This window comes from Dreissena polymorpha, chromosome 1 (genome assembly GCF_020536995.1).
Source record: "Dreissena polymorpha isolate Duluth1 chromosome 1, UMN_Dpol_1.0, whole genome shotgun sequence".
Taxonomy (NCBI): domain Eukaryota; kingdom Metazoa; phylum Mollusca; class Bivalvia; order Myida; family Dreissenidae; genus Dreissena; species Dreissena polymorpha.
This window is the reverse complement of record NC_068355.1, coordinates 110,503,925-110,528,959: the sequence shown is the minus strand read 5'-3', so window position 1 is coordinate 110,528,959 and position 25,035 is coordinate 110,503,925. Positions and strand designations below refer to the sequence as shown.

General features: G+C 41.2%; 1 protein-coding gene and 1 pseudogene across 2 annotated transcripts in view; both read left to right on the top strand.

Moving 5' to 3' along the window:
* LOC127844293 (U1 small nuclear ribonucleoprotein A-like) overlaps window positions 1-10,767 on the top strand; it is a 29,168-nt gene extending 18,401 nt beyond the window's left edge. For both annotated transcript variants that reach the window (XM_052374390.1, XM_052374399.1), the window contains 3 exons: window positions 4,021-4,091; window positions 8,106-8,232; window positions 9,107-10,767. In XM_052374390.1, coding sequence (XP_052230350.1) covers window positions 4,021-4,091; window positions 8,106-8,232; window positions 9,107-9,266 — 358 coding nt within the window. In that variant the 3' untranslated portion in view covers window positions 9,267-10,767. The remainder of the gene's footprint in view (window positions 1-4,020; window positions 4,092-8,105; window positions 8,233-9,106) is intronic.
* A 9,773-nt stretch (window positions 10,768-20,540) lies between these two features.
* Window positions 20,541-20,673, top strand: LOC127865335 (5.8S ribosomal RNA; annotated as a pseudogene).
* The last annotated feature ends 4,362 nt before the right edge of the window (window positions 20,674-25,035 follow it).

Sequence of the window (25,035 nt, the reverse complement as noted above, 5' to 3'; positions counted from 1 at the left end):
AAGTGATAAATTTCATATAATTTGAACATGAAGAATAAGGGCTAGCTTAAATGAAATATGAGCAGAAAAAATATATCACATTTTAGTTTACATTCACGATCTGTATTTCACATGCACACCCGAACACTTCCTTTATTTAAGTATAATTTTAAGGGGTCTTTTCACAGATTTTGGCATGTAATGAAGTTTGTAATTAAATGCTTTATATTGATAAATTAAAACATTGGACCTACAGATCTCCAGTTAATAAAACAAGAATTCAATTTGGAAAAAAAAAAGAAAAAAAGGTAATCCTCAATCCTGGACTCGAACCTCTGACCCATCGATTCCTGGAGCAAAAGTCTTCCGCTCAGACAATCGGCCATCCGTGCTCATGCTATGAGGGGATGTATTTATAGCTCGGCTGTTTTCGGAGAAACCCGAGGTATTGTCATAGCCAGCTCGTCGTGTCCGCCGCTGTCCGCATCGTGCTTAAACCTTCACATTTTGCTCTAGAATCAAAGTGCTTCCACCTACAACTTTGAAACTTCATATGTAGCTGCACCTTCATGAGTTCTACATGCCACACCCATTTTTGGGTATCTAGGTCACAGGTCAAGGTCACTGTGACCTCTAAATTAAAAAAAAATTCTGACAACCTTTCGCAGCTGAGCGTGGCACACGTTATGCGATGCTCTTGTTTACTTTATATAAGCAATCCTTGTAGTTTCACAAAATATAACAACAACAACAGAACTTTCCAAATTATTCAATGGTTTCGCAATGCAACACTCCAGGTTTTCAAATCATCAAAAGATGCATATAATAGATATTTTAGAGCATGGTTTAAGTTCATTATTACTGTTAACTCACAAATATCATAACTAAAAGGAAAATTTGCGAATCTGAAACAACTTTTTTTAATTTTGTCAATTTACCAAAATGTGAAAAGGCCCTGTTAAGTAATTAGTAATTTAATATCTGGTAAACAAATCCCAACACATTCTGCATCTAAAAGTATTGTAATTGGAGTATGAACGGTTCTTTGCGATCAAATTTACATGTAAAAGTGCATGTTCACTGATATATAATAATGCATAGTTATGGCTGGTTTGTTGACATGGTATTTTAATTCTGAGTGATATAATTTTGCAACATGGATATGTTTGTCATTGAATGTTTCTTAAAGTAATATTATAGGCATCTAACAGTTTATAGGTGTCTATCGCAACCGTTGTTTATTTTTGGTGTTTTCACTTCATATACACTTATATTTGTTAATGCAGCATCAACATACTAAAGCAATATCCCTGAAATAGAAAAATAATGCATTTGAATATCAACCGTACTTTCGTTTGACAACTGATCATGCAAGTACGATGTGAACCTAAATTTAGTTTTAGTGCAGATTCGTTCATACGACACAAAGACACACTTTTTACGCATCATTTCGGCTTACAGGACTCACCAGTCACGTAAAATATCGAATATAAAATATATTTTTTATAAACAACTGGTAGCAAGATGAGTTGCAGATAATTGATCAGTAACCACATTTTAACTAAGGGCTATTCCAGTTTAACATATGTCCCACCCCCTGAAAGGCACTTTCAAAATGAACCAACCCCCTTTAGAAGTTAATTTTACAAAAAAATGAACCCCCCTATAGAATATTTTTTTCTGCTATTTGGACCCCCTTCAGAAGTTGTTTTATGGCACTTCCGTTGTGATTTTAAAAGCAGTTGTAGGGCAGTATTAACGCTGTGCCACGGACTATGGATAACCGTGTAATAACACTAAAAACGGTGCATGAAAATCTTCGTTATCTGTAATAACCATGACTCTAGATGACAATATACGCTTCCGTGACCTACCACACGAATCGGTCCCTACAGTCTACTCCTCCACGAACAAATCGTGGCAGGTTATTAAAGAGACTGATGATAGCAACCGGGTGTAATCCTCATGGAAATACTGTTTTTCATGCATAATATTATCAAAATATTTTTCGACACGTTAAGCGTTGTAACAAATTAATATTGAATTCATTACACACAATGCAAATATAAATGTTTTGTTTAATATCCAAATGCGAATAATAAATTGTAATCCGAAACACACTTCCGATTTTTTTTGTTAACGCGACGTGTACAAATTCTAGCGTTAAATATACAGTCCCCATGTATATTTTGTGTTTTTCTTTTGTTCCGACAAAAAGCGCGTGAAAATAATGCGGTTATGTACAACATCACGCTATACGCCTGGAAAGCGTGTGTGTATTTGTTTTTGGATTAAAACTTAGTAGCGCAGAGAACGATGAGATCTGTTCGTTTCAGTTAAAATTTTTGTTGGTCTTTTAAACACAATTATATCACGAACAATTTGCAAGTGACATTTCCTCTAAATTAATTTCGAATCAAACACGACGTATCTTTTTCGTTACGGTCTATATTATGTGTTTCAATAATATGATTATCATTAATAAGACATGTCAACATGTATTTCACAACCATGCGCATGACAGTTTTTTTTCGTGTTTGTTGACGCTCAGGATAAGAGTAAACCGTGCTCGCACCTACATGTAGCATCATGCCCCCGCACCTGAAGAGTGATAATTGCGTGTTGTTTATGCTTTTATCAGTTTGAAGTCATGACGAACCCATGATTGATTGTAAAAATTGCATCATTTATGTCTAAATGTTGAATTTAATATTGAAACATGAGGCGGTGACCATTTATTTATTTTATTTTATTTAAAGGAAATTTCAATGCCAAATAATTCGCAAGATACCCCGGTACTTTATTTGAAATTCACTACGAAACTTTTAATGGAAATTATAAGATCCAAATGTTGTCTGCGCTATGATTTGTTTGTGTTTCAAATGAATACGCCCACGCTAATTTTCTCGCGCTTTTTATTTTGAAGGAAACATGAATTCACGCTTAACACATGTACATGTGCACTATTTATTTGTGGCAAGAATTTGTAACAGAACATGAACTATACACGACGTGCGCACACCGCGTAAGGTGATTTACACATGACCTGATTGGGCGCTTATTGAATCAAGTCTTTAAATAGAAACATATGCTGAAATTCATATGATACTTTAGAAAAAAAGGAGAATATTTGTGTTATTGAAATTTTGAGCACTGTTTTAATCAATATTTACCAGATTTGATTTTAAAAATGGAAGCGGCATATACGGGATTATCATTGTTTGGCAGATGACATCCGATGGTAATTGTATGAAGTATGCACCATGGAGAGAAGCTGACGAAATGTAAACACAATTGCGCAGAAGTAAACATATCAGCGTTTTATCTGTATCTGTCTCTTATTTTCGTTAATTTGAAAATTATTAAACATTTGTTATAGTATACAATCATTATTTGTAAATATTTATACTCTGCGAATCGCCGCGTGTTTAGACGCGGCGTTGTGACTCCGCGGATCGATGCCGAGGTAGAAACAGACGGCGAGTGACTCGTGCCGAGTAAATGCGCTTTGCTGTCGCAGCGAGACATCGCAAACTAAAGAATCTGTCCGCGGCTATGCCGCAGACTTTGTTGGTTTTGCGTGAGCTGTACTGTAGACTTAAACCCAAGCCGACCCTGTCATGTTGATCCCGTGATTATCGGACTCCAAAACGTTCATGATAAAAGACGGTTGCCACGGAAAGGTATTTAAATGATCATATAGTCCATTTTAAGTTGGCGAATAGGGTTAGAAGCAAAATAGAACTGATGCCCCACAACAGAAGTAAAATATATGTTATAACGCCCCCTTCAGAAGCAAAATATGTGGAAACCCATCCCCAACAGAGTTTCTTTATTTTGCCGTCCAGAGGTGGGATATATGTTTAACTGGAATAGCTCTAATTCTTTTGACCTGTTAATTCTTTTCAGCTCAATTCAACAGTGAAAAATGCCCATAATATCACTTTAATTCTGACATGGTAGCAAATACTCTACTGTTAACCTCATAATTGAATGAATGTCTTCTATGCCATATATAACTGTATGTGGTGTTGACTCCAGGGAGAAGTTGGCCAAGGAGCAAGCCCGACAGCCTCTGCAGCCAGTGGTACAGCAACCCATGGACGGAGCAGGTCAGTTACCAGTCTTTTATATGTCTGAGTGTTATGATAAAACTGTTCATCTGATATATATTTCCTATTTAATATATAAAATTGTGCAAATTTGGCTCTTGAATACATGTAATGCTTAATACTATAAAATGCACCCCTTTAGCTGTTTCTGTCAACACTCTAAAGGTGTTTAAAGGCATTTTTTTCACCTTACAAGTTGCACATCAGGCTGGCCTATAAACTCAGTCAGGCTAAAAACTGAACCAAATCATTTCTGAAACTGTTTCCTTGATTATTTTTAATTTGCCTTATCTTGTTGTTTTTACCCAAAGTACCAGTTAAACAAGCAGCTTAGATTTTTTTTACCAAGGTGTCGTATGTATTTTAATTTCCCCTTAATTTGTCTGTACACTGATTTATACCAAATTATTAAATAGTTACCAATTAAGATTATTAGATTGGGACTTGTAAATCATTTGGGTGCATTTATGTTAAAATCAAGTAGGGCTGCAACAATATACCGGTATATCGGTATATATCGCAATACGCAATCCGCATATTGTATTGCGATATGATTTTCATCATACCGGTACGAAAATTTTACAAAAATTCATTCACATTTCGTCCAGAAAAGCCATCCGAAATAATGATAAAAAGGTAAACAAAACAAAGCAGTGTAAATTATTTTTTACGTAAAAAAAGCATTCTAAAGAGTGTATTATACGGAGTAGCGTTGTTACATGGGAGCAATCATTCGATGCTTTTGAACAGATTATCGTTGAATTAATTGCGCACAGCTGTAAATGTTTCGTTCGATTCTGATTTGAGCATTATTTGTAATCCGAATTTCGGAAATACGCTTTCAAATTTGAATGCTAACGAGACAATAAAAAATTATAGCGTCAAATAAAAAGTGCTTTATCCTTTGTCTCAATAAAAAGCGCGCGAAAATTATACAGACATGTAGAACGTCGCATGGAAAGTATGGGTGTATTTTGTGTTGTATAAAAACGGGAACATCACGTCAGCTGAATTACGCGTGTTCAGTGGGAAAAACGCCCCGGTTGGACGTTATTTCATCACATCTTTAAATAGTAACAATTGCAAAAATGTATTTGATACTTAAGAAAATTTGCAAAAGAAAATTTGCAAATGTTTGTGTTTCTTATTATTCTTGAGCACATTTATAGTAAATATTTACCAGAATTTGCTTTAAAATTGGAATTTATGGGATTATTGGGTAATTGGCAAGTTATAATTTTGGTACAAGTTAGCAATATATTGCGATATATTGCAATACGGGTTTTTGAACTGACAATATATTGCAATACGGTTTTTGGCGTATTGTTGCAGCACTAAAATCAAGTTGTAATTTGTTAATTATAAAACTTCATAAACATGTACAACATGCAACAATCAATTGAGATTGCATTCATGCGTAAGGTGTGAGTAAGGGTGAATGGCAATGTAATTAACAATAGGAAACTTACTTTTGCATTAGAACACATTGGGTTGTTATACCCCTGCAGTCTATTGTTGATTGTGGAGCACTCTTCTTGCTTACTTCTCAAAAGTTTAAAGTGAAACTTTAAATATGTCATCACCATGAAGTGCAGATGTTGAGGACACCAATCATTCTCACATTCTTGAGTGTTTTCTATTGAACACAGCTGATATAGCTGTGTGTGGGAATAAGTCACGTTTGCCCTTGAACGCAGCTGATAAAGCTCTGTGGGGAAATAAGTCATGTTTGCCCTTGAACGCAGCTGATGTGGTGGAGTGGGGAAATAAGTCATGTTTGCCCTTGAACGCAGCTGATTAAGCTCTGTGGGGAAATAAGTCATGTTTGCCGTTGAACCCAGCTGATGTGGTGTGGGGAAATAAGTCATGTTGGCCCTTGAACACAGCTGATAAAGCTGTGTAGGGTAAAAAGTCATGTTTGCCCCTGAAACCAGCGGATAAAGCTGTGTGTGGGAATAAGTCATGTTTGCCATTGAATGCAGCTGATAAAGCTGGGGGGGGGGGGGGGGGGGAATAAGTCATGTTTGCCATTGAATTCAGCTGATAAATGTGGGGGGTGGGGAATAAGTCATGTTTGCCATTGAATGCAGCTGATAAAGCTGTGGGGGGGGAATAAGTCATGTTTGCCATTGAATGCAGCTTATAAAGCTGTGTGAGGGAATAAGTCATGTTTGCCCCTGAACGCAGCTGCTATAGCTTAGTGAGGGAATAAGTCATGTTTGCCCCTGAACGCAGCTGATATAGCTGTGTGAGGGAATAAGTCAACTTTGCCCCTGAACGCAGCTGATATTGCTGTGTGAGGGAATAAGTCATGTTTACGACAAGCTCTAGTTCAAACATGGTGAAACTTGTTGGAAATAAAAACATTACCGGTTGAAGAATGAAAATGCTTTTAGAGCGAATGTGACCTGTAAAATGCTACATTACAAGAAAACATTTGAAATAATACCTTATGCAGATTATTTGAAGCTCAAAAAAGCAGTTCTAAGAAGATTTTTTACATCACTTTTAATTGTGATTTATTTGAGCTAATTATCAAAACAGATGATCCAAAAAGCAGCACACTTGTTGATAGTTTCTATAATGTGCTTAACAGTATTTCTTGAAACATTGTTTAGTGTAATACATTTTATTGTTTGCTGCATAACACTATGTTTTGTAATGCATTTTGTTACACCCCCATTACCATTGGTAATGGGTGCTATATAGGAGTCACTTTGTCGGTCAGTCTGTCTGTCGGCCTGTCCCGAAGTATTGTCAGGGCAATAAGTTAACTATGTTGTTCATTGTGAGATTTTAAAATCATTTGGCACATTTGTTCACCATCATTGGACGGTGTATAGCCCGAAAGAATTACGTCGATATCTCCAAGGTCAAGGTAACACTTTGAGTTCAAAGGTCAAAAATGGCCATACATGAGCTCGTCCAGGCAATAACTAAGTTGTTCATTGTGAGATTTTAAAATCATTTGCCACATTTGTTCACCATTATTGGAAGTTGTGTCGCGGGAAAGAATTATGTCGATATCTTCAAGGTAAAGGTCACACTTTTAGTTCCAAGGTCAAAAAAGGCATAACATTAGCTTGTCCGGGCCATAACTATATCGTTCATTGTGAGATTTTAAAATCATTAGGCACATTTGTTCACCATCACTGGACAGTATGTTGCGCGAAAGAGTTACGTTGATATCTCCAAGGTCAAGGTCACACTTTGAGTTCAAAGGTAAAAAATGGCCATAAATGAGCTTGTCTGGGCCATAACTATGTCGTTCATTGTGAGATTTTAAAATCATTAGGCACATTTGTTCACCATCACTGGACAGTATGTTGCGCGAAAGAATTACGTTGATATCTTCAAGGTCAAGGTCACACTTTGAGTTCAAAGGTAAAAAATGGCCATAAATGAGCTTGTCCGGGCCATAACTATGTTGTTCATTTTGAGATTTTCATATCATTTGGCACGTTTGTTTATCATCATTAGATGGTGTGTCGCACGAAAGAATTACGTCAATATCTCCAAGGTCAAGGTCACACTGAGTTCAAAGGTAAAAAATGGCCATAAATGAGCTTGTCCAGACCATAACTTTTTTGTGACATTTTAAAATCATTTGTTCACCATCATTGGACGGTGTGTCGCACAAAAGAAATATGTCGATATCTCCAAGGTCAAGGTCACACTTTGACTTCAAAGGTCAAAAATTGCCTTAAATGATAATGGCATAATAATTCTTAAAAAATCGCCATAAATTAGATTCTCTTGTTTTGTGAAGACAGCATGCAAAAAAGTCTGTGTCAATGCAGCACGTGGGGGTATACATCACGTCTGTGACAAAGCTCTAGTTAATATTTGTTCATACACCAACAAATATTGGCTTAAAGAAATAAAAAACTTTACTCTGGCAAATCCAAAGTTTAATCAATTCAATTTAAAGTAACTTTCCTTTGGAAAAATGGAAATTAAGTGAAGACGCGTTCTGATGTTCCGAGTGTACACTCGCTCTCCCTCTACTTTAAGGTGTCCCAGCTGTGGGTGGTCCTGTGGCTCCTACCAGCATGCCTGAGCAGCCCCCCAACCAGATCCTCTTCCTCACCAACCTGCCAGAGGAGACCAATGAGATGATGCTCTCCATGCTCTTCAACCAGTAAGATAGTACACTGATTGATTGGGTTTTGTATTAATTACCCAAATGATATATTGGCACAGAATTTATGAAAAGATTATTGTGTATTTACTTACTTTCTAAACCGAAAGATATTTCAAAGCTGTTATTAAACCACAGAGTATGGTGATGAGTATTTGATGTACTCTTAAAATAATTGGTTTATTTGCACCCAAACAAATTGTGGACACTTGGATTTGGTTGTCTTCAAAACATTAAAATTTGCGCCAATTTGTCCAATCTTAAGAAGGAACATTCATCCGGTGGCTTTTGATAACTAAATTGCAATTTGACACTTATGATAGTTTAAACCTGTTTATTGTAGCTCGATTGCATTGAAAGCCTAAGGCTTATATAAACGCCTTCCAGTCCGTTTCCTGGGCCTAGAACCAGTACTTGGTGTCTTTGGGGGAGATCTAAAGAACGCTCCCACAGTGGGGATGGAAGCAGTGACATTAACATAACACAAATGTTACCGGGTTTTATAACAATAATCAGGCTGTAAAAAACATGGTAATGTGTCACCGGATGAACGCAAATAGTTTGATTGCTGCAAGTGAGTGAAAAATTACTGGGAGAAATCTGGCTGTCCGAAAATGTATGAGTTACACAAAATTATTATTTTGACTTTTAAATGAGGGTGTCCAAGAACATAGTTTCCTTAGACTAAGAGTAATGGTATTTTGCACTTGGGTGAACGGCATAAGTAGCATTCAAATTAAAACGAGTGTGATGTGCTTTTAATGCTCAAAATTTCACTAGTGAGGGTTAAGCTTTGGGTGGATAACTTTTTTTTTAAATCTGTGTGCTACATTTTCTTACAGGACTAAACACAAATGTTTTACCCATTGTACAGGTTCCCAGGTTTCAAGGAGGTGCGTCTGGTTCCTGGCAGACACGACATAGCCTTCGTGGAGTTTGAGACAGAGACCCAGTCAGCAGCCGCCAAGGACGCACTGCAGGGATTCAAGATCACACCATCTAATGCCATGAAGATCTCATTTGCTAAGAAATAATGGAATCTTTAAAAAAAATATATAAAATGTCATTTGATTGTTTTTTTAGGACTTATTCTTTTCGTTCATTTTGGCATTTTAAAATTTCTTTTGTTTGAATCTTCAAAGTTTTTTTATTTGCATCTTTTTAAAACTTTACAAGTTTTCTGACTCTTTATGATTGACATGCCTCAAAAAGTTAAAATTAGTTGTAGAAGTCAGGGCTTTTTTCTTGATTTGGGGAAAGGGCCTGGCCTTCCATTTTAGTTAATTTTTTTCCACAAAACTTAAAAGGGGGAATTAAATACAAAAGTAAGCTTGACATTTGGAGAAAACTGCACCATTTTAAAGAAATTCTCTTAGGGGAAAGGCCTCTCTTGGAGGAAGGTGCCTATATACCGTAAGGCCCTTGCTCAAGAAAGAAAAAAACCTGGAAGTTTTTTGGATCAGAAAATTAAAAAGTATTGTAAGTACTGTATTAAGTACATCTCAAAGGTGAAATTATTTCTTAGCAAAAAAAATGCGTTTATGTATTTTCATGATCATAACATTTTGTTGGTATCATGTTAAGTATTTGATTGTTTGCAAGTGACCAGACCATTGCACTTAGGAGCTGCATAACAAACCCAATCTAGCGTGCCAGTAACTTCTCAGTTTGGAAGGCAAACCACTTTGTCTTCAAGAGTAGGGCTACATGTACGAACCATGCAAATGATTACATGTTGAAGATAAACTTTTCTTTGAATGCCAGAATAACAATGAACGCCAATGAGTCCAGTTAAATCTTTCAAAACATTTCATGGCTGGATCTAGACGGCTTTTTAATGGTCTCATTTTAACAACCTTCTTTATGCCATGAAAGATTTGCTTTTATGGATTTTTAACTGAAACACAGCTGGGATCCGGTTGTATATTTATAAAATAATTATGCCCTATTAATTGAATGAACTTGAAGAGTCAATACTCTTTGCAAATCATCAATAAATGGGACTGGATGTTAATGTTTCGGACATTCATATATGTATCAGTTTTGAGCTCTCTAGATTGTCTTGGGCGCTCCTTGGTCACTTTGACTTGCAGTTTCATTGTACTTGTTTCATATCATGCAAGTGGATCTTTTTTATAGACGTATACAGTACTTCATAACACACCCATTAAATTTATGAGAAATAACTTGTGATTTCGCATAGGAATGTTTTGCATCTGAATACAACTTGTATTTCTTATATTACAATGGCGTGTAATGTACACACTAGTCAGTATGGTAAGTTTAAATAATAACTATTTTCTGTGTATTTCTTTTCACTTCGTTTGACATCTCTATGATATACTTTTAAGTTGTACATAAAAAGATGTATAACATCGTGCCCATTGCACGTTAGGGGTTATCTACCCATTGCACTAACGGGGCTGGCTTGTATGTAAAATTCCGTTACAGGCCCCGCAATGGGTAAGTAATAAACATAGCGTGTTAAGAATGCTAACTGTATGTGTGAAGTAATTCAAATAAAGTAGAGATTGATTTTGTATTATTTATTTATTTTTAATTTTCAAATTTATATCGCAAAGAATGAGCTTTTTTGCTCGTGTGAGCTTTTGTTATCACAATTTGTCCGTCTTGCTTCTTCAACGTTTACGACACTTTCATTGTCCAATCGTCATGAAGTATGGTCCCAATGCTATCTTGTCTTCATTTCAAACCGGGTAAAGTGAGGTCAAAAGATAGGTTATATAAAAATTGAAGAAAATGATATAAACACTTTATTAAGGCTAGTATTCCATCTATCCGCATCCATATCCGCAAAATCATTATACGGACGCTATATTCCATTTATCCGCATACGTCGAACATATCTTTCTTTATTATATATAAAATGACAATTGTTTAAATATTTATGCCCTCCTTCGAAGAAGAGGGGGTATATTGTTTTGAACATGTCAGGTCACTAGGTCAAAGGTCAATGTCACAGTGACTATAAACAGTAAAATGGTTTCCGGATGATAACTCAAGAATGCTTAGGCATAGGATCATGAAACATAAAAGGTACATTGATCATGACTGGAAAATTACCCCTATTGATTTTCAGGTCACTAGGTAAAAGGTCAAGGTCACAGTGACTCGAAATAGTAAAATGGTTTCTGGATGATAACTCAAAAAGGCTTAGGCCTAGGATCATGAAACTTCATAGGTACATTGATCATGACTGGCAGATGACCCCTATTGATTTTCAGGTCACTAGGTCAAAGGTCAAGGTCACAGTGACAAAAAACGTATTCACACAATGGCTGCATCTACAACTGACAGCCTATATGGGGGGGGGCATGCATGTTTTACAAACAGCACTTGTTAAATTTATAATTTAGATAATTATTATGGACAAACGTGAATTTAAGTAGATATAAAGTACAAATCATCATTCTGTCTGTAAAAGAATGCAAATGGTATTACTTCTTCTTGTGCCTTCACTATGCTTTTCCAAACATTTGTAGTGAAATCAGAGTCCTGATATGCAGAACTGCGTTGTTTGTATAATTTAGGGTAATTTTTCACTAATTTGATTAGTTTTTCAGTAGATTTTTGAAATGACAGCACACCTCATCGTGCTAAATGCCGTCCGTATCTTATCCGCATTAGAATGCTCACTTGAGCGTTCTTTTGCGGACGACTATTGAGCGCTCGGATGCGGATGAATGGAATAAGCGCAGTGCATTTCAACTAGTTCTATTTTTTTGCGGATACGGACTGATGGAATACCAGCCTAATGGTCCGATTTCATGAATTAACTTGTACTTATTTCGAAAACGATTCCGGTTTGTTGAAAAACAAAGCCCTCCGAGGGTGGTGCAGTTGTGCTTGTATGATTAAAATAAAACTGTGTTTTAATTCTATGGACGACACTTTTTTTAGTCACATCTTCATAAAAATAGGTAGGAACATTGGTTCTTATGATCTGGGTCCGGTTTAATGAAAAACTTAAAAACCTGAGTGTAGTCGCGCGACTGTGGTCGACCGACGCTCGTCGGCCGCCAACTGACCACTTGTCGCGTTCAAGGAGCAATTTGCCGCGACTGTGGTCGCACGACGGTGTGGTCAGGCGACTGCGGTTAAGAGTAAAAATGGGCCTCTTGTCTTGCGCAGCCGAAATGCGACCTTCGCGTCCGCTGCCCGGCCACGAACACCTTATCCTAACCGATCTCGGATCAGACGAGATTACCCGCTGAACTTAAGCATATCAGTAAGCGGAGGAAAAGAAACAAACGGGGATTCAGTATTGGCGGGACTAGGTCGGGGCGCCTTCGAGCCGCCTCGTAGTCGGGTTGCTTGGGAATGCAGCCCTAAGCGGGTGGTAAACTCCAACTAAGTCTAAATACTGGCACGAGTCTGATAGCGGACAAGTACCGTGAGAGAAAGTTCAAAAGAACTTTGAAGAGAGAGTTCAAGAGTACATGAAACCGCATAGAGTCAAACTGGTGGATCCGCAGAGTCCGCGCGGGGAATTCAACCCGGCAGGCGGATCTGCAAGCCGGCCGAGATTCGTCTCGGACCTGCTGGCGCGCCGGAACTCGCAGGCAGGGTGCACTTAACCCGGCTAGCGGAAGGCCACGACCGGTTCGGTGGCGGTCAGGAGTCCGAAGGGGAGGTAGCTGTGCGTGGCTTGCGCCGCGTGCAGAACGTACAGCCCTCCGAGGTGGACTCGCCGCCGGACCGAGGATGCCGCCGCGGCCACACGCCGCGGGCCTTCTGGGTGCGTTCAACTTTGGCCACGCTGCTCGCAGCGGATCGAGACCGCGTGACTTGTACGGGTTGCGAACGTGGGCCGCCTAGGGTCAATGGCGAAACAGTCGGCAACCCACTAGGAGCGCGAGGTAATGATTGATAGGGAATGGCGGGGGCATCCGTATTGCGGCGCTACAGGCTAATTTCTTGGACGGTTGCAAGACAGCGACAGCGAAAGCATTTGCCAAGCATGTTTTCATTAATCAAGAACGAAAGTCAGGTTCGAAGACGATCAGATACCGTCTGCTATCTGACCATAAACGATTCCAACTGTCGATCCGCGGTGGTTGATCAAATGACCCCGCGGGCAGATCCCGGGAAACCGAAGTTTCTGGGTTCCGGGGGTAGTATGGTTGCAAAGCTGAAACTTAAAGGAATTGACGGAAGGGCACCACCAGGCGTGGAGCCTGTGGCTTAATTTGACTCAACACGGGGAACCTCACCTGACCCGGACACTGCAAGGATTGACAAATTGAGAGCTCTTTCTTGATTCGGTGGGTGGTGGTGCATGGCCGTTCTTAGTTTACGGAGTGATCTGTCTGGTTTATTCCGATAATGAAAGAGACTCTGGGTCCGGTTTAATGAAAAACTACAAAACCCGACTGTAGTCGGTTGACTGTGTGGTCGACCGACGCTCGTCGGCCGCCAACTGACCGTTCGTCGCGTTCAAGGAGCAAGTTTCCGCGACTGTGGTCGCACGACGGTGTGGTCAGTCGACTGCGGTCGTGGTAGTCGCTATTTTTAGCTCACCTGAGCGATAGCTCGGGGTGAGCTATTGTGATCACTCGGCGTCCGTCCGTCCGTCTGTCTGTAAACAATTTGTAAACATCTTCTTCTACTAAACCATTGAGCCAATTTCAACTAAATTTCATGTGGAGCATCCCTAGGTCATGGGACAAAAGAATTGTAAAAAAAAAATTGATCACATAACCAAGATGGCCGCCATGACCATATATGGTAAAAACCTTAAAAAATCTTCTTGTAAGAAACCGCTCATCAGATTTTCAAAAAATTTCACAGGGATGACCTTTGAAGGCTCCCCTGAAAAAGTTGTTCAAAGAAATTTGATTCGTCAAAAAACATGGCCGCAGGAGCTCGTTGAACTTTGCATGTTTATTCGTTTTTGCCTATTTTGTGAAAACTTTCAAAAATCTTCCACATTTTTTGTCCGATCCTTTCCAAATTTGCACAGTGTCTTTATATCAATGAGGACACAAACCCTACAAAAAATGAGCATTATTGGTCCATGAAGTACAGAATTACCTCCCCTTGAATTGAGAAAATGGTGTTTATGCAATAAAGTCCAAATTTTTCATCCAATTCTTTCCAAACTTGTAAGGATTTAGCATGGTTCAAACAAGGAAAACAACTACGGTTTATGCATGTTCTTTTTAATACAGATCTGCCTCCCTTTAAGTCATTCAAAATCTCATTTTACAGCAGAGATTCCAAATCTGACCTGTAAATGAGCCCCATATTTACTGCCAGTGCTAGGTTACCTTTTCCCATTTGATCATTCTTAAGTATTGGTCTTGTAATGCTGCTACTGCTTCTGCTACTGCTACTGCTACTACTACTACTACTACTACTACTACTACTACTACTACTACTACTACTTCTACTACTACTACTACTACTACTACTACTACTACTACTTCTACTACTACTACTAGTACTACTACTACTACCACCACCACCACCACCACCACGTCTACTATTACTACTTCTACTACTACTGCCACTACTACTACTACTACTTTTACCACTACTACTACTACTACTGCTACTACTACTACTACTACCACCACTACTACTACTACAACTACTATTACTACTACTACTACTACTACTACTTATACTACTACTACTACTACTACTACACCACCACCACCACCATTCACAGTGACAAAAAACGTATTCACACAATGGCTGCTACTACAACTTATAGCCCATATAGGGGGGCATGCATGTTTTACAAACAGCCCTTGTTTCTATGGGATTTTAATCACAACTGTTCATGTTTATCTCCTACACATATTTTTAGGTCACCTGTCATGAAGTGACACGGTGAGCTTATGTGATCGTGTGATGTCCGGCGTCCGTTGTGCGTGCCTGCGTGTGTCCGTGCGTCCGTCCGTCAACAATTTGTTTGTGTAGACAGTAGAGGTCACAGTTTGCATCCAATCTTGATGAAATTTGGTCAAAATGTTTATCTTGATGAAATCCGGTTTGGGATTGTATTTGGGTCATCTGGGGTCAAAAACAAGGTCACTAGGTCAAATAATAGAACAACCTTCTGTAGACAATAGAGGTCACAGTTTTCACCCAATCTTTATGAAATTTGGTCATAATGTTTATCTTGATGAAATCTGGGTTGGGATTTTATTTGGGTCATCTGGGGTCAAAAACTATGTCACTAGGTCAAATAATAGAAAAACCTTGTGTAGACATTAGAGATCACAGTTTTCATCCAACCTTTATGAAAGTTGGTCAGAATTCTTGATGAAATCTGGGTGGGATTGTATTTGGGTCATCTGGGGTAAAAATCTTGGTCAAATAAATAGAAAAACCTTGTGTTGACAATAGAGGTCACAGTTTTCATCCAATATTTATGAACTGTGGTCAGAATGTTTATCTTGATGAAATCTGGATTGGGATTGTATTTGAGTCATCTAGAGTCAGGAACTAGGTCACTAGGTCAAATCATAGAAAAACATTGTGTAGACAATAGAGGTCATAGTTTTCATCTGATCTTAAGGAGTCAGGTGAGCGATTCAGGGCCATCATGGCCCTCTTGTTATGATATTAACCATTTCCGCCATCAACATCCGACGGCGAAAATACACGCGAAAAATGAAAGACGAAGAGAGCAACGATTCGATTCAGTGCCATTCGTGGTCCAAAAAGGAGATATCCTTTTAGAGCTTGTTATCGAGAACAAGAACCTGCTGAAGGGAAAGCACGAGCCATTGATGACCGAGGCAAACAAGCGAAAAAGTGGCAGGAGATTGTGGCAGCCATAAACGCGTGTGGGGTGGCGTTGAGGACAGCAGTCACATGTACAAAATAGCTACGGGACATAAAAAGGAATGCAATAGACTTACCACTCGTCGCGTTCAAGGTACCAGCAGGAGACTCCCAGACAGTATGAGACGGTACCAAGACCGCCTTGACACCTGCAGGAGACTCCAAGACAGTCTGCGACGGTTCAAGACAGTCTCCAAGATCGGCGGAGCACCAGCAGATGACACCCAGACAGTCTGCGACGGTGCCAAGACCGTCTGTGTACCTGCACTACACTTCCGCACAGTCTGAGACGGTGCCAGACAGTCTCTCAGACAGGCGGGGCACCTGCAGGAGACTCCCAGACAGTCTGTGACGGTGCCAAAACAGTCTCCAAGACCGGCGAGGCACCTGCAAGAGACTCCTAGACAGTCTGCCGCGATTCCAAGCTCATCTTGGCACCTGCAGGAGATCCAGAGACAGTCTGCGACGCTGCCAGAAAGTCTACCAGACCGGCGATGCACCTGCATGAGACTCCCAGACAGTCTGCAACGATATCATGACCATCTGGGCACCTGGAGAAGACTCCCAGACAGTCTGCGACGGTGCCAGACAGTCTTTAAAACCGGCGGGGCACCTGCAGGAGACTCCGAGACAGTGTGCGACGGTACCAAGACCGTCTTTGCACCAGAAGGAGAATCCATGACAGTCTGTGACGGTGCCAATGCCTTCTAGGCACATGCAAAAGATTTTTAGACAGTCTGCGACGCTGCCAGAAAATCTCCCAGACCGGCATCCACCATGAGACTCCTAGACAGTCTTCGACGGTACCAGGACCGTCTGAGCAGCTGCAGGAGACGGTGCCAGAAGTCTCTAAGACCGTCAGGGCACCTTCAGGAGAATCCCAGACAGTCTACTTCGGTGTGCAGACCGTCTAGTCACCAGCAGGTTACTAAAAGACGGTCTGCGACGGTGCCAATACCGTCTCGGCACCTCCAGGAGACTTTCAGAAGTCTTTGACGGTGCCAGACAGTGTCTCAGACCGGAGGGACACCTGCACGAGACTCCCAGACAATTTGCGACGGTGTCAAGACCGTAAGAACACAAACAGGAGATTCCCAGACTGTCTGCGATGGTGCCAGACAGTCTCGCAGACCGGCGGGGCACATGCAAGAGACTCGCATACATTCTGCGACGTGCCAAGACCTTCTGGGCAACTTCAAAGAATCCCAGACAGTTTGTAACAGTACCCGACAGTCTCTCACTCCGTCGAAGACTGTTTAAGAATCTCCTGCAGGTGTCCGGACGGTCTTTGCACCGTCGCAGACTGTCTTGGAGTCTGCTGCAGGTGCCCCGACGGTCTGGGATACTGTCTGACACCGTATGATTGTCTCCTGCAACTGCCAGGACGGTCTTTGCACCGTCGTAGACTGTCTTGGAATCGATTGCAGGTGCCCAGACGTACTTGGCAACATCGCAGACTGTCTGGGAGTCTCCTGCAGCTGCTCAGACGGTCATGGCACCGACACAGACTGTATTGGAGTCCCTGCAGGTGTCCCACTGTTCTGGGAGACTGTCTGTGAGTATCCGGCTGGTGACCAGACAGTCTTGGCATCGTCGCCGACTGTATGAGAGTCTCCTGACGGTTTCGGAGACCGTCTGGCATCGTCTAGGAGTCGCCTGCAGGTACCGAGACTGTCTGCATCATCGCCGTCTGTCTGAGAGTCTATTGCAGTTGCCCAACAATTTCTTGCACCATCTGGGAGTCTCCTTCAGGTGTCCTGACGGTCTTGGCACCGTCGCAGACTGTCTGGGAGTCTCCTGCCTGTGCCCCGACGATCTGGTATATTTCTGGCACCGTGTGCGAGTCTCCTGCCGGTTCCCCGACGGTCTGGGAGACAGTCTTCAGGTACCAAGACGGTCATGGCATCGTCGCCGACCGTCTGAGGGTCTCTTGCAGATGCCCCGACGGTCAGGGATACTGTCTGGCACAGTCTGAGATTCTCCTGCAGGTGCCCGGACGTTCTTGGCACCATCGTAGACTGTCTGGGAGTGTCATGCAGGTGCGCCGCCGGTCTTGGAGACTGGCACCGTCGCATACTGTCTGTGGTTCTTCTGCAGGAGATCAGATTGTCTTGGCACCGTGGCAGACTGTCTTGGAGTCTCCTGCAGGTGCCCAGCTGGTCTGGGAGACCTTCTGACACCGTCGCAGATTGTCTGAGATTGTCCTACAGATGCCCAGACGATCTTGGTACCGTCGCAGATTGTCTGGAAGTCTCCTTGCACGGGGTTTGGGTGCCGACAAAGCGTCAAGCGACGAGCAGTCGTGGTGTGAGTGCGGTCGCTCTACAGTATGTCGAACAATGCGCGGTCGACTGACGATCGTCGCTCTCTATTAAACCCGGTAATCGTCGCACGACGAATATTCGCTGGTACTACCATAGTCGCCCGACCATGGTCGCTCTCATTAAACCGGACCCTGGCCTGCTAAATAGCTCGGGCGTTCTCTGCTGCACCCTCGAGCTTCTTAGAGGGACAAGTGGCGTTTAGCCACGCGATATTGAGCAATAACACTTATGTGATGCCCTTAGACAGAGGGGGTATTAACGTGATTATCACCAGATGGCGACGTCCATGCCGAGGCAGGTAATTTACGCCGTTTTATACCCTTCATTACTTGTATAAAGTGTTAAATTCCGCTCACTTTCCCGCCATATTAGCAAGAAAGTTACTGGCGTTTATTTCATAGTTATTTTCGCTCTATATCTCGACTTACTCGCTGCGAAATTTCTTAGCGGGATGACCTAATTAGGACTCCACTTAGAAAATTTGCGGGGAGTAAAGTCGAGATATACTAGTAAAGCGAATTTAGATACGAAATAAACGCTAATCACGTTTTTACTGATATGGCTGGAAAGTGGGCGTCATTTAAAGGCTCTATAAAGGTCACAAATCCAATTATTATTCATATCAACTGGTCTAATTTTTACCTGATTTCAGTTACTCTTGCATAAAAACTGCTAATAACACAGCTTAGGTACAACGTTGTCAAGAATTATGGAAGATAAACCCGTTTCATGATTGGAAGAAATGTTTACATTTTTGCAACTAACGTGATGTGTAGCCTCAGAGCGTTGACATATGCTAAAAATAGCCGAAAGAAAATTCAATTTTAATTCTATTTTTTACAACTTTTACCAGCAGAAAGTAACTTATTAGATCACTACAAACGTTTTAACCATTTAGAAAAGACCTACTTTGTGAGTGATACCGGAAAACGTTAAAAGTCGTCGTTATATTTTTGGTGACCTGAGTCACTTTCTCTTTCGCAAGTAAACAGCAATGTAAATAAACTGATCGTTTGTAAACACAATTGACTTGGAGGACACTTTATTTTGAGCTCAAAACAAGTTGTATTGCTCATTTTTTTATTATTATGTCTAATAGCATATATATATTGTTTTTTGATAACCTTAATAAATAAATATGAAAAAAATATTTAAAAATGTGTAAATAATTACGTATCTTCCACTTTATAGAGCCTTTAGAAAAATAAAAGAAAGTAACAAAGGGTATAAAACGGCGAAAAATAACTGTCTCTGCATGGACGTCGCCATCTTTACTATCACGTGATTACCCTCTCTGTTAGATGTTCGGGGCCGCACATGCGCTACACTGAATGGATCAGCGTGTGTCTTGCCTGGCCCAAAAGGGCCGGATTTCCCGTTGAACCCCATTCGTGCTAGGGATTGGGGCTTGCAATTGTTCTCCATGAACGAGGAATTCCTAGTGAGCGCGAGTGATCAGCTCTCGCTGATTACGCCCATGCCCTTTGTACACACCGCCCGTCGCTACAACCGATCGCTCCAGTCAATGAGCTCTTCGGATTGGACCCTTTTGCCGGCTTCGCGGTCGGCTCTCGGTGCGCCGAGAAGATGCGCGAGTTGACCGGGATAGAGGTCGTAAAATTCGTAACAAGGTATCCGTAGGTGAACCTTCGGATGGATCATTACCGAGACTATCGCAGATAGCCGAAGCGCTCCGCGAATCTCAAAACCACTGGCCAGTTGCGCGCGGTACCAGTCGTCGGGGCACTGCGCTGCGGCGAAGCCGACAAAATCGAGCGTGCAGCCGAGGTACTGGCTACCGCCCGCACTACTAGCCCACGTTGATGGCGCGTTGATGGCGGCACAGTGTCCGACAAGCTGGAAACGCAGGGGAGAAATGCGAACGGACGCGGAATCCGCCTAAGCGTCCGGAATGTGGGTACCTGGGAGGCTCGCAACACCGCGGCCAGCGGGATCGCTCGCTCGGTTGTCCCGCGAGGTTCAAAGAGCGATGCGACAGAGTAGCTGCCGCCCCGATCGTTGCTCACGAAAGACTCGGTCTCGACTAGTACCAGCACAAGTCACCCTAGAACGCAAGTCTTCGCTCGCCCTGCACGGTGTCGAATTTCGGGCCTCCGGCTGCCCCACGGCGGCCGCGAGTCGACCCGTCAATGTGCAGACAAAAACAACTATGCGGTAGATCACTCGGCTCGTGCGTCGATGAAGAGCGTTGCCAGCTGCGTGAATTAATGTGAACCGCAGGACACATTGGACATCGACACCTTGAACGCAAATTGCGGCCTCACCTGTCCGAGGGTCGGCTAAACGTACGCATCCGCGTGCATTTTGCACGGATTTTGGGTGCCGACAAAGCGTCAAGCGACGACCAGTCGTGGTGTGAGGGTGGACTGCGGTCGCTCGTGTCGAAAAAGGCGCGGTCAACTGACGATCGTCGCTCTCCATTAAACCCGGTTATCGTCGCACGACGATTATTCGCTGGTACAACCATAGTCGCCCGACCATGGTCGCTCTCATTAAACCGGACCCTGGTCTGAGTTGGGAAATGGTCCTCGATCGTCCGTTGAAAAATTGGCCGTCTGAGGGCAGGGCAGTTAAACTTCAAGCATGCGGCCTTTTCAAAGATTTTGGCATGTTTTGAAGTTTGTAATAAAATGCTTTATATTGATACATGTAAACATTTGATCTAAAAAGCTCGAGTAAAAAAATCAAGAATAAAATTTAAAAGTAAAAACTCAACCAATTAGACCACTCGGCCATCCTGCCAAGTATGTGTGACAGATGTATGTTATACTTTATATAAGCAATCTTCGTAGTTTCTCAAAATATAAACAACACAACTCTCCAAATTATTCAATCGTTTCGCGTTGCAACGCTTTATAATTTTCAGGTTTTTAAATCGTCAAAAGATGCATAATTTTATAATGGCTATATTAGAGCATGGTAAATGTTCAGTATTACTGTTTCCTCACAAATATCAAAACTAAAACGAAAATTTGCGAATCTGAAACAACTTTTTTCAATGTTGTCGTTCACCAAAACGTGAAAAGGCCCCTTCAAAAGCAGTCTATGTCAAATTATTTGTCATGAAACTGTGTCAGAATGTTTTGTTCTAAAGATATCTGGGACGAGAACGAAAATGGTTCCGGCCCGTTGAAAAACATGGCTGCCAGAAAGTGGGTCAGTTTTCATTATGAGGCTGCTGGGAAACCTTGCCAAAAATCTACCGGTTGCTAACCGACTCTAAATATTGCATCCAAGCAACAATTAAAAAAAAAGTTTAGAAAGCATGAAATGCTACTTCAATAAATGTATAAATATCACAGTTTCCTCCAGAAATAAAAACATACACGTGTAAAACGTATTGGAATGATTGTATGCAAAAGAAATGTAATCGTGTCAACCCCTTACCAAAACTAAATGTCAATAATTTTAATAAAAACACTCGAGATTAAAATTAATTAACCTAAACGTCAGCTCTCACGCGAGGACTTCCAAACCATCTTGAAAGAATTGGAAAAGAAACTGTATGTTAAAGTGGCCTTTTCACAGATTTTGGCATGTTTTGAAGTTTGTCATTAAATGCTTTATATTGATAAATGTAAACATTGGATATAAAATGCTCCAGAAGAAAAATCAAGAAGAAAATTAAAAAAAAGGTAACCCCCAGCAGGACTCGAACCACTGACCCCTGGACTAATGGAGTAAGAAGTCTACGACTTGAACCACTCGACCGTCCTTCCAGATACATTATCCGTTGTATTTTATACATTATATAAGTAATCCTTGAAGTTTCACAAAATATGACGACAACAACAGAACTCTCCAAATTATTTATTCGTTTCGCGTTGCAACGCTTTATAATTTTCGGGTTTTTAAATAGTCAAAAGATGCATATAATGGCTATTTTAGAGCATGGTAAATGTTCAGTATTACTGTTTCCTCACAAACATCATAACTAAAACGAAAATTTTCGAATCTAAAACAACTTTTTTCAATTTTGTCAATTTACCCAAACATGAAAAGGCCCCTTTAAGTATTAATTAAATTACCATTACAGATTTGTATATAAGAATTACATCACTTAAAGCAAAAAGATTTATGAATCACATTAGTTTTACTTCTGACTCTGTCAAAATAATCTTGTCTAGTTTAATTGATATATTTTCTGAAATTGTCGATGCGATAAAGTAAAAGCATATCTTCTCATAATGGTATGTAATGTCGTACAAACCGTTATGTCAAAAACGTTACAGTTGTTTCGGCAAAGTTTGATTATCTAGATTAGATCGGTAATTTCCACTACTTTTCCCTCGTTGAAATTCGCAATACTTGCTTTCCTAATATTATGAGAGACGGGGCTCCGACGCCCGTTCCTCGCCAGTATCTTGGACTGCTTCCGGAACCTGAGCCCTCAGATCGGCGTTTGTGAGGTACCGAGATGTGTACTTAAACACGGGACCAGTTCAAGGAACAGTGATTTTGGGTCCTCTGTTAATGATTTTTCGTTATGGGCTTCTCTTCCATTTGTTGGGGAGCTGGTATCACAGCCTGTGCCCGTGGACAGAACATGTCTGAAACAGTTGCGAAAACAGCTTTCTGAAGCGTTCCGCTAACGCATTGATCTGTTCTCGCACCTCGAGCCAGGCGACTTAAGATCCGATCGCTTTGAAAAACAAATGTCTTTGACCAAAAAATTGATGCGAGGTTTCTTTGGTGATTCCCTTGCTCTTTAACTGAAGCTTGACGGTGGTGTGAACACTTCGTCGTGGTCAATGTCGATGTACTTTCCCGTTTGGGGCATGCCAGGTCGCTCTTCTGGGCTGTTTTCGTGGACGCAGCAGGTTGGCTAGGGTGAGTAGGTGGCTTTCTGGTGAACTCAAAAAGCCTAAACCTTCTGTCGTTGGTCACTCCTAAGCCTAATCTACCTACTGTCCTTGAAGTTACCTTGGACTTTCGTAGGGACCCTAGCTATGATGCAATGTTTTCTTTTCATAGAACTGTTCAATCTCCCCGCCTTCGTAGTCAACTGTTGATGCGCAGACCTGGATGATGGTGATGTTGTGTGGTCACAATGAGATATGGGTGGAAATGAGTCTGCTAGAGACTGGCTTGCATTTGATGACGCTGTTGACTACCTTCTGTCTATGAAAGCAACCCCGTAGCGATGTATAGAATCCTCGCCGCTGAATTAAGCCTTGTGCTCTGTTTATGTTTGTCCGAAGCCTAACCACCTGATCCCAGCTAGTCCGATGATGTCCCAGCGGTAGCGCTTGAGCATGTGGGTTAGTTTATGGACCTTGTCGCATGCATAAACTGTTTTACGTCCCATGTTCCTAGGTTTTTAAACTTTTTTGCCAACTTGGTCGATGGATTAGCTTCAGAAGCTAACTGGTCGCATTCACCCTAGAGAATTGCGGGTAGGTGCCCGATCGTTGTCATTCCGGTCCCCTACCGATCCGGCTTGGTGTTCTGTTGTTTTTTATGCTCCCGAAGGTGGGCATATAGTGATCGCATTTCCGTCCGTCTGTCTGTCCGTGACACTTTGCGTTTAGGTTTCAAAAAATGCTCATTACTTCTATGTCGCTTCAGATGTGACCTTCATATTTGGCATGTGTATATGGAGAAGGCCTTTCCATAAGCACACACATTTTGACCCCTTTGACCTTGACCTTGAACTTCAGGTCCGCGTTTAGGTTTCGAAATCTGCGTTTAGGTTTCGGGGGCATATGTCCTCCTATGGTGATATGGTAATTTCCTTTCAGTGGGCTCGAGGAAGTCTTGGCGGCGCCAATCTCCTATACAATTATTATTATTATTATTAGTTGTTGTTGATGTTCTATTTTATTCGCATCAAATTAGAAACGGATACTACGAAGATCGTGTGTGAAAGGTCATACATGTTTATTAATAACACCATGACGTCATGAAACGTTGAAGTTTGTGCCACATAGTAACTCGTGCTTATCTAGGCCTAATAAGTGTGCATGTATAGCACGGTGTACTTTTATGTTCCCCACCACTATAGTGGGGGACATATTGTTTTTGCCCTGTCTGTTGGTCTGTTGCTTTATTTGTTTGTTTGTGCAAACTTTAACATTTGCCATAACTTTTGCAACATTGAAGATAGGAACTTCATATTTGGCATGCATGTGTATCTCATGGAGCTGCACATTTTGAGTGGTGAAAGGTCAAGGTCATCATTCAAGGTCAAAGGTCAAGTATATGGGTCAAAATCGCTCATTTATTGTACACTTGCAATATTGAAGATAGCAACTTGATATTTGACATGCATGTGTATCACATGGAGCTGCACATTTTTTGTGGTGAAAGGTCAAGGTCATCCTTCAAGGTCAAAGGTCAAACATATGGGGACATTGTTTCACAAACACATCGCTTGTTAAACATATTATTGTATACATGTTTATACTGCGACTATAAGCAACTTTCCAAATGCTTTAATAAACGTATTGCCGTAATCGCCAGATTCATCAAAGCAATCAACGGGGCAAAGTTTTCGTTTGATGATTTGAAGCAGGATGACAAGTAGATCTCATATCCGTACATAGATTGATTTCATCTTGAGCAATATACAACAAACGAGACAGTTGGAGCAACGTGAATTGCTCCCTAATGATAGACACAGAGAAAAAGCGTTTGACTT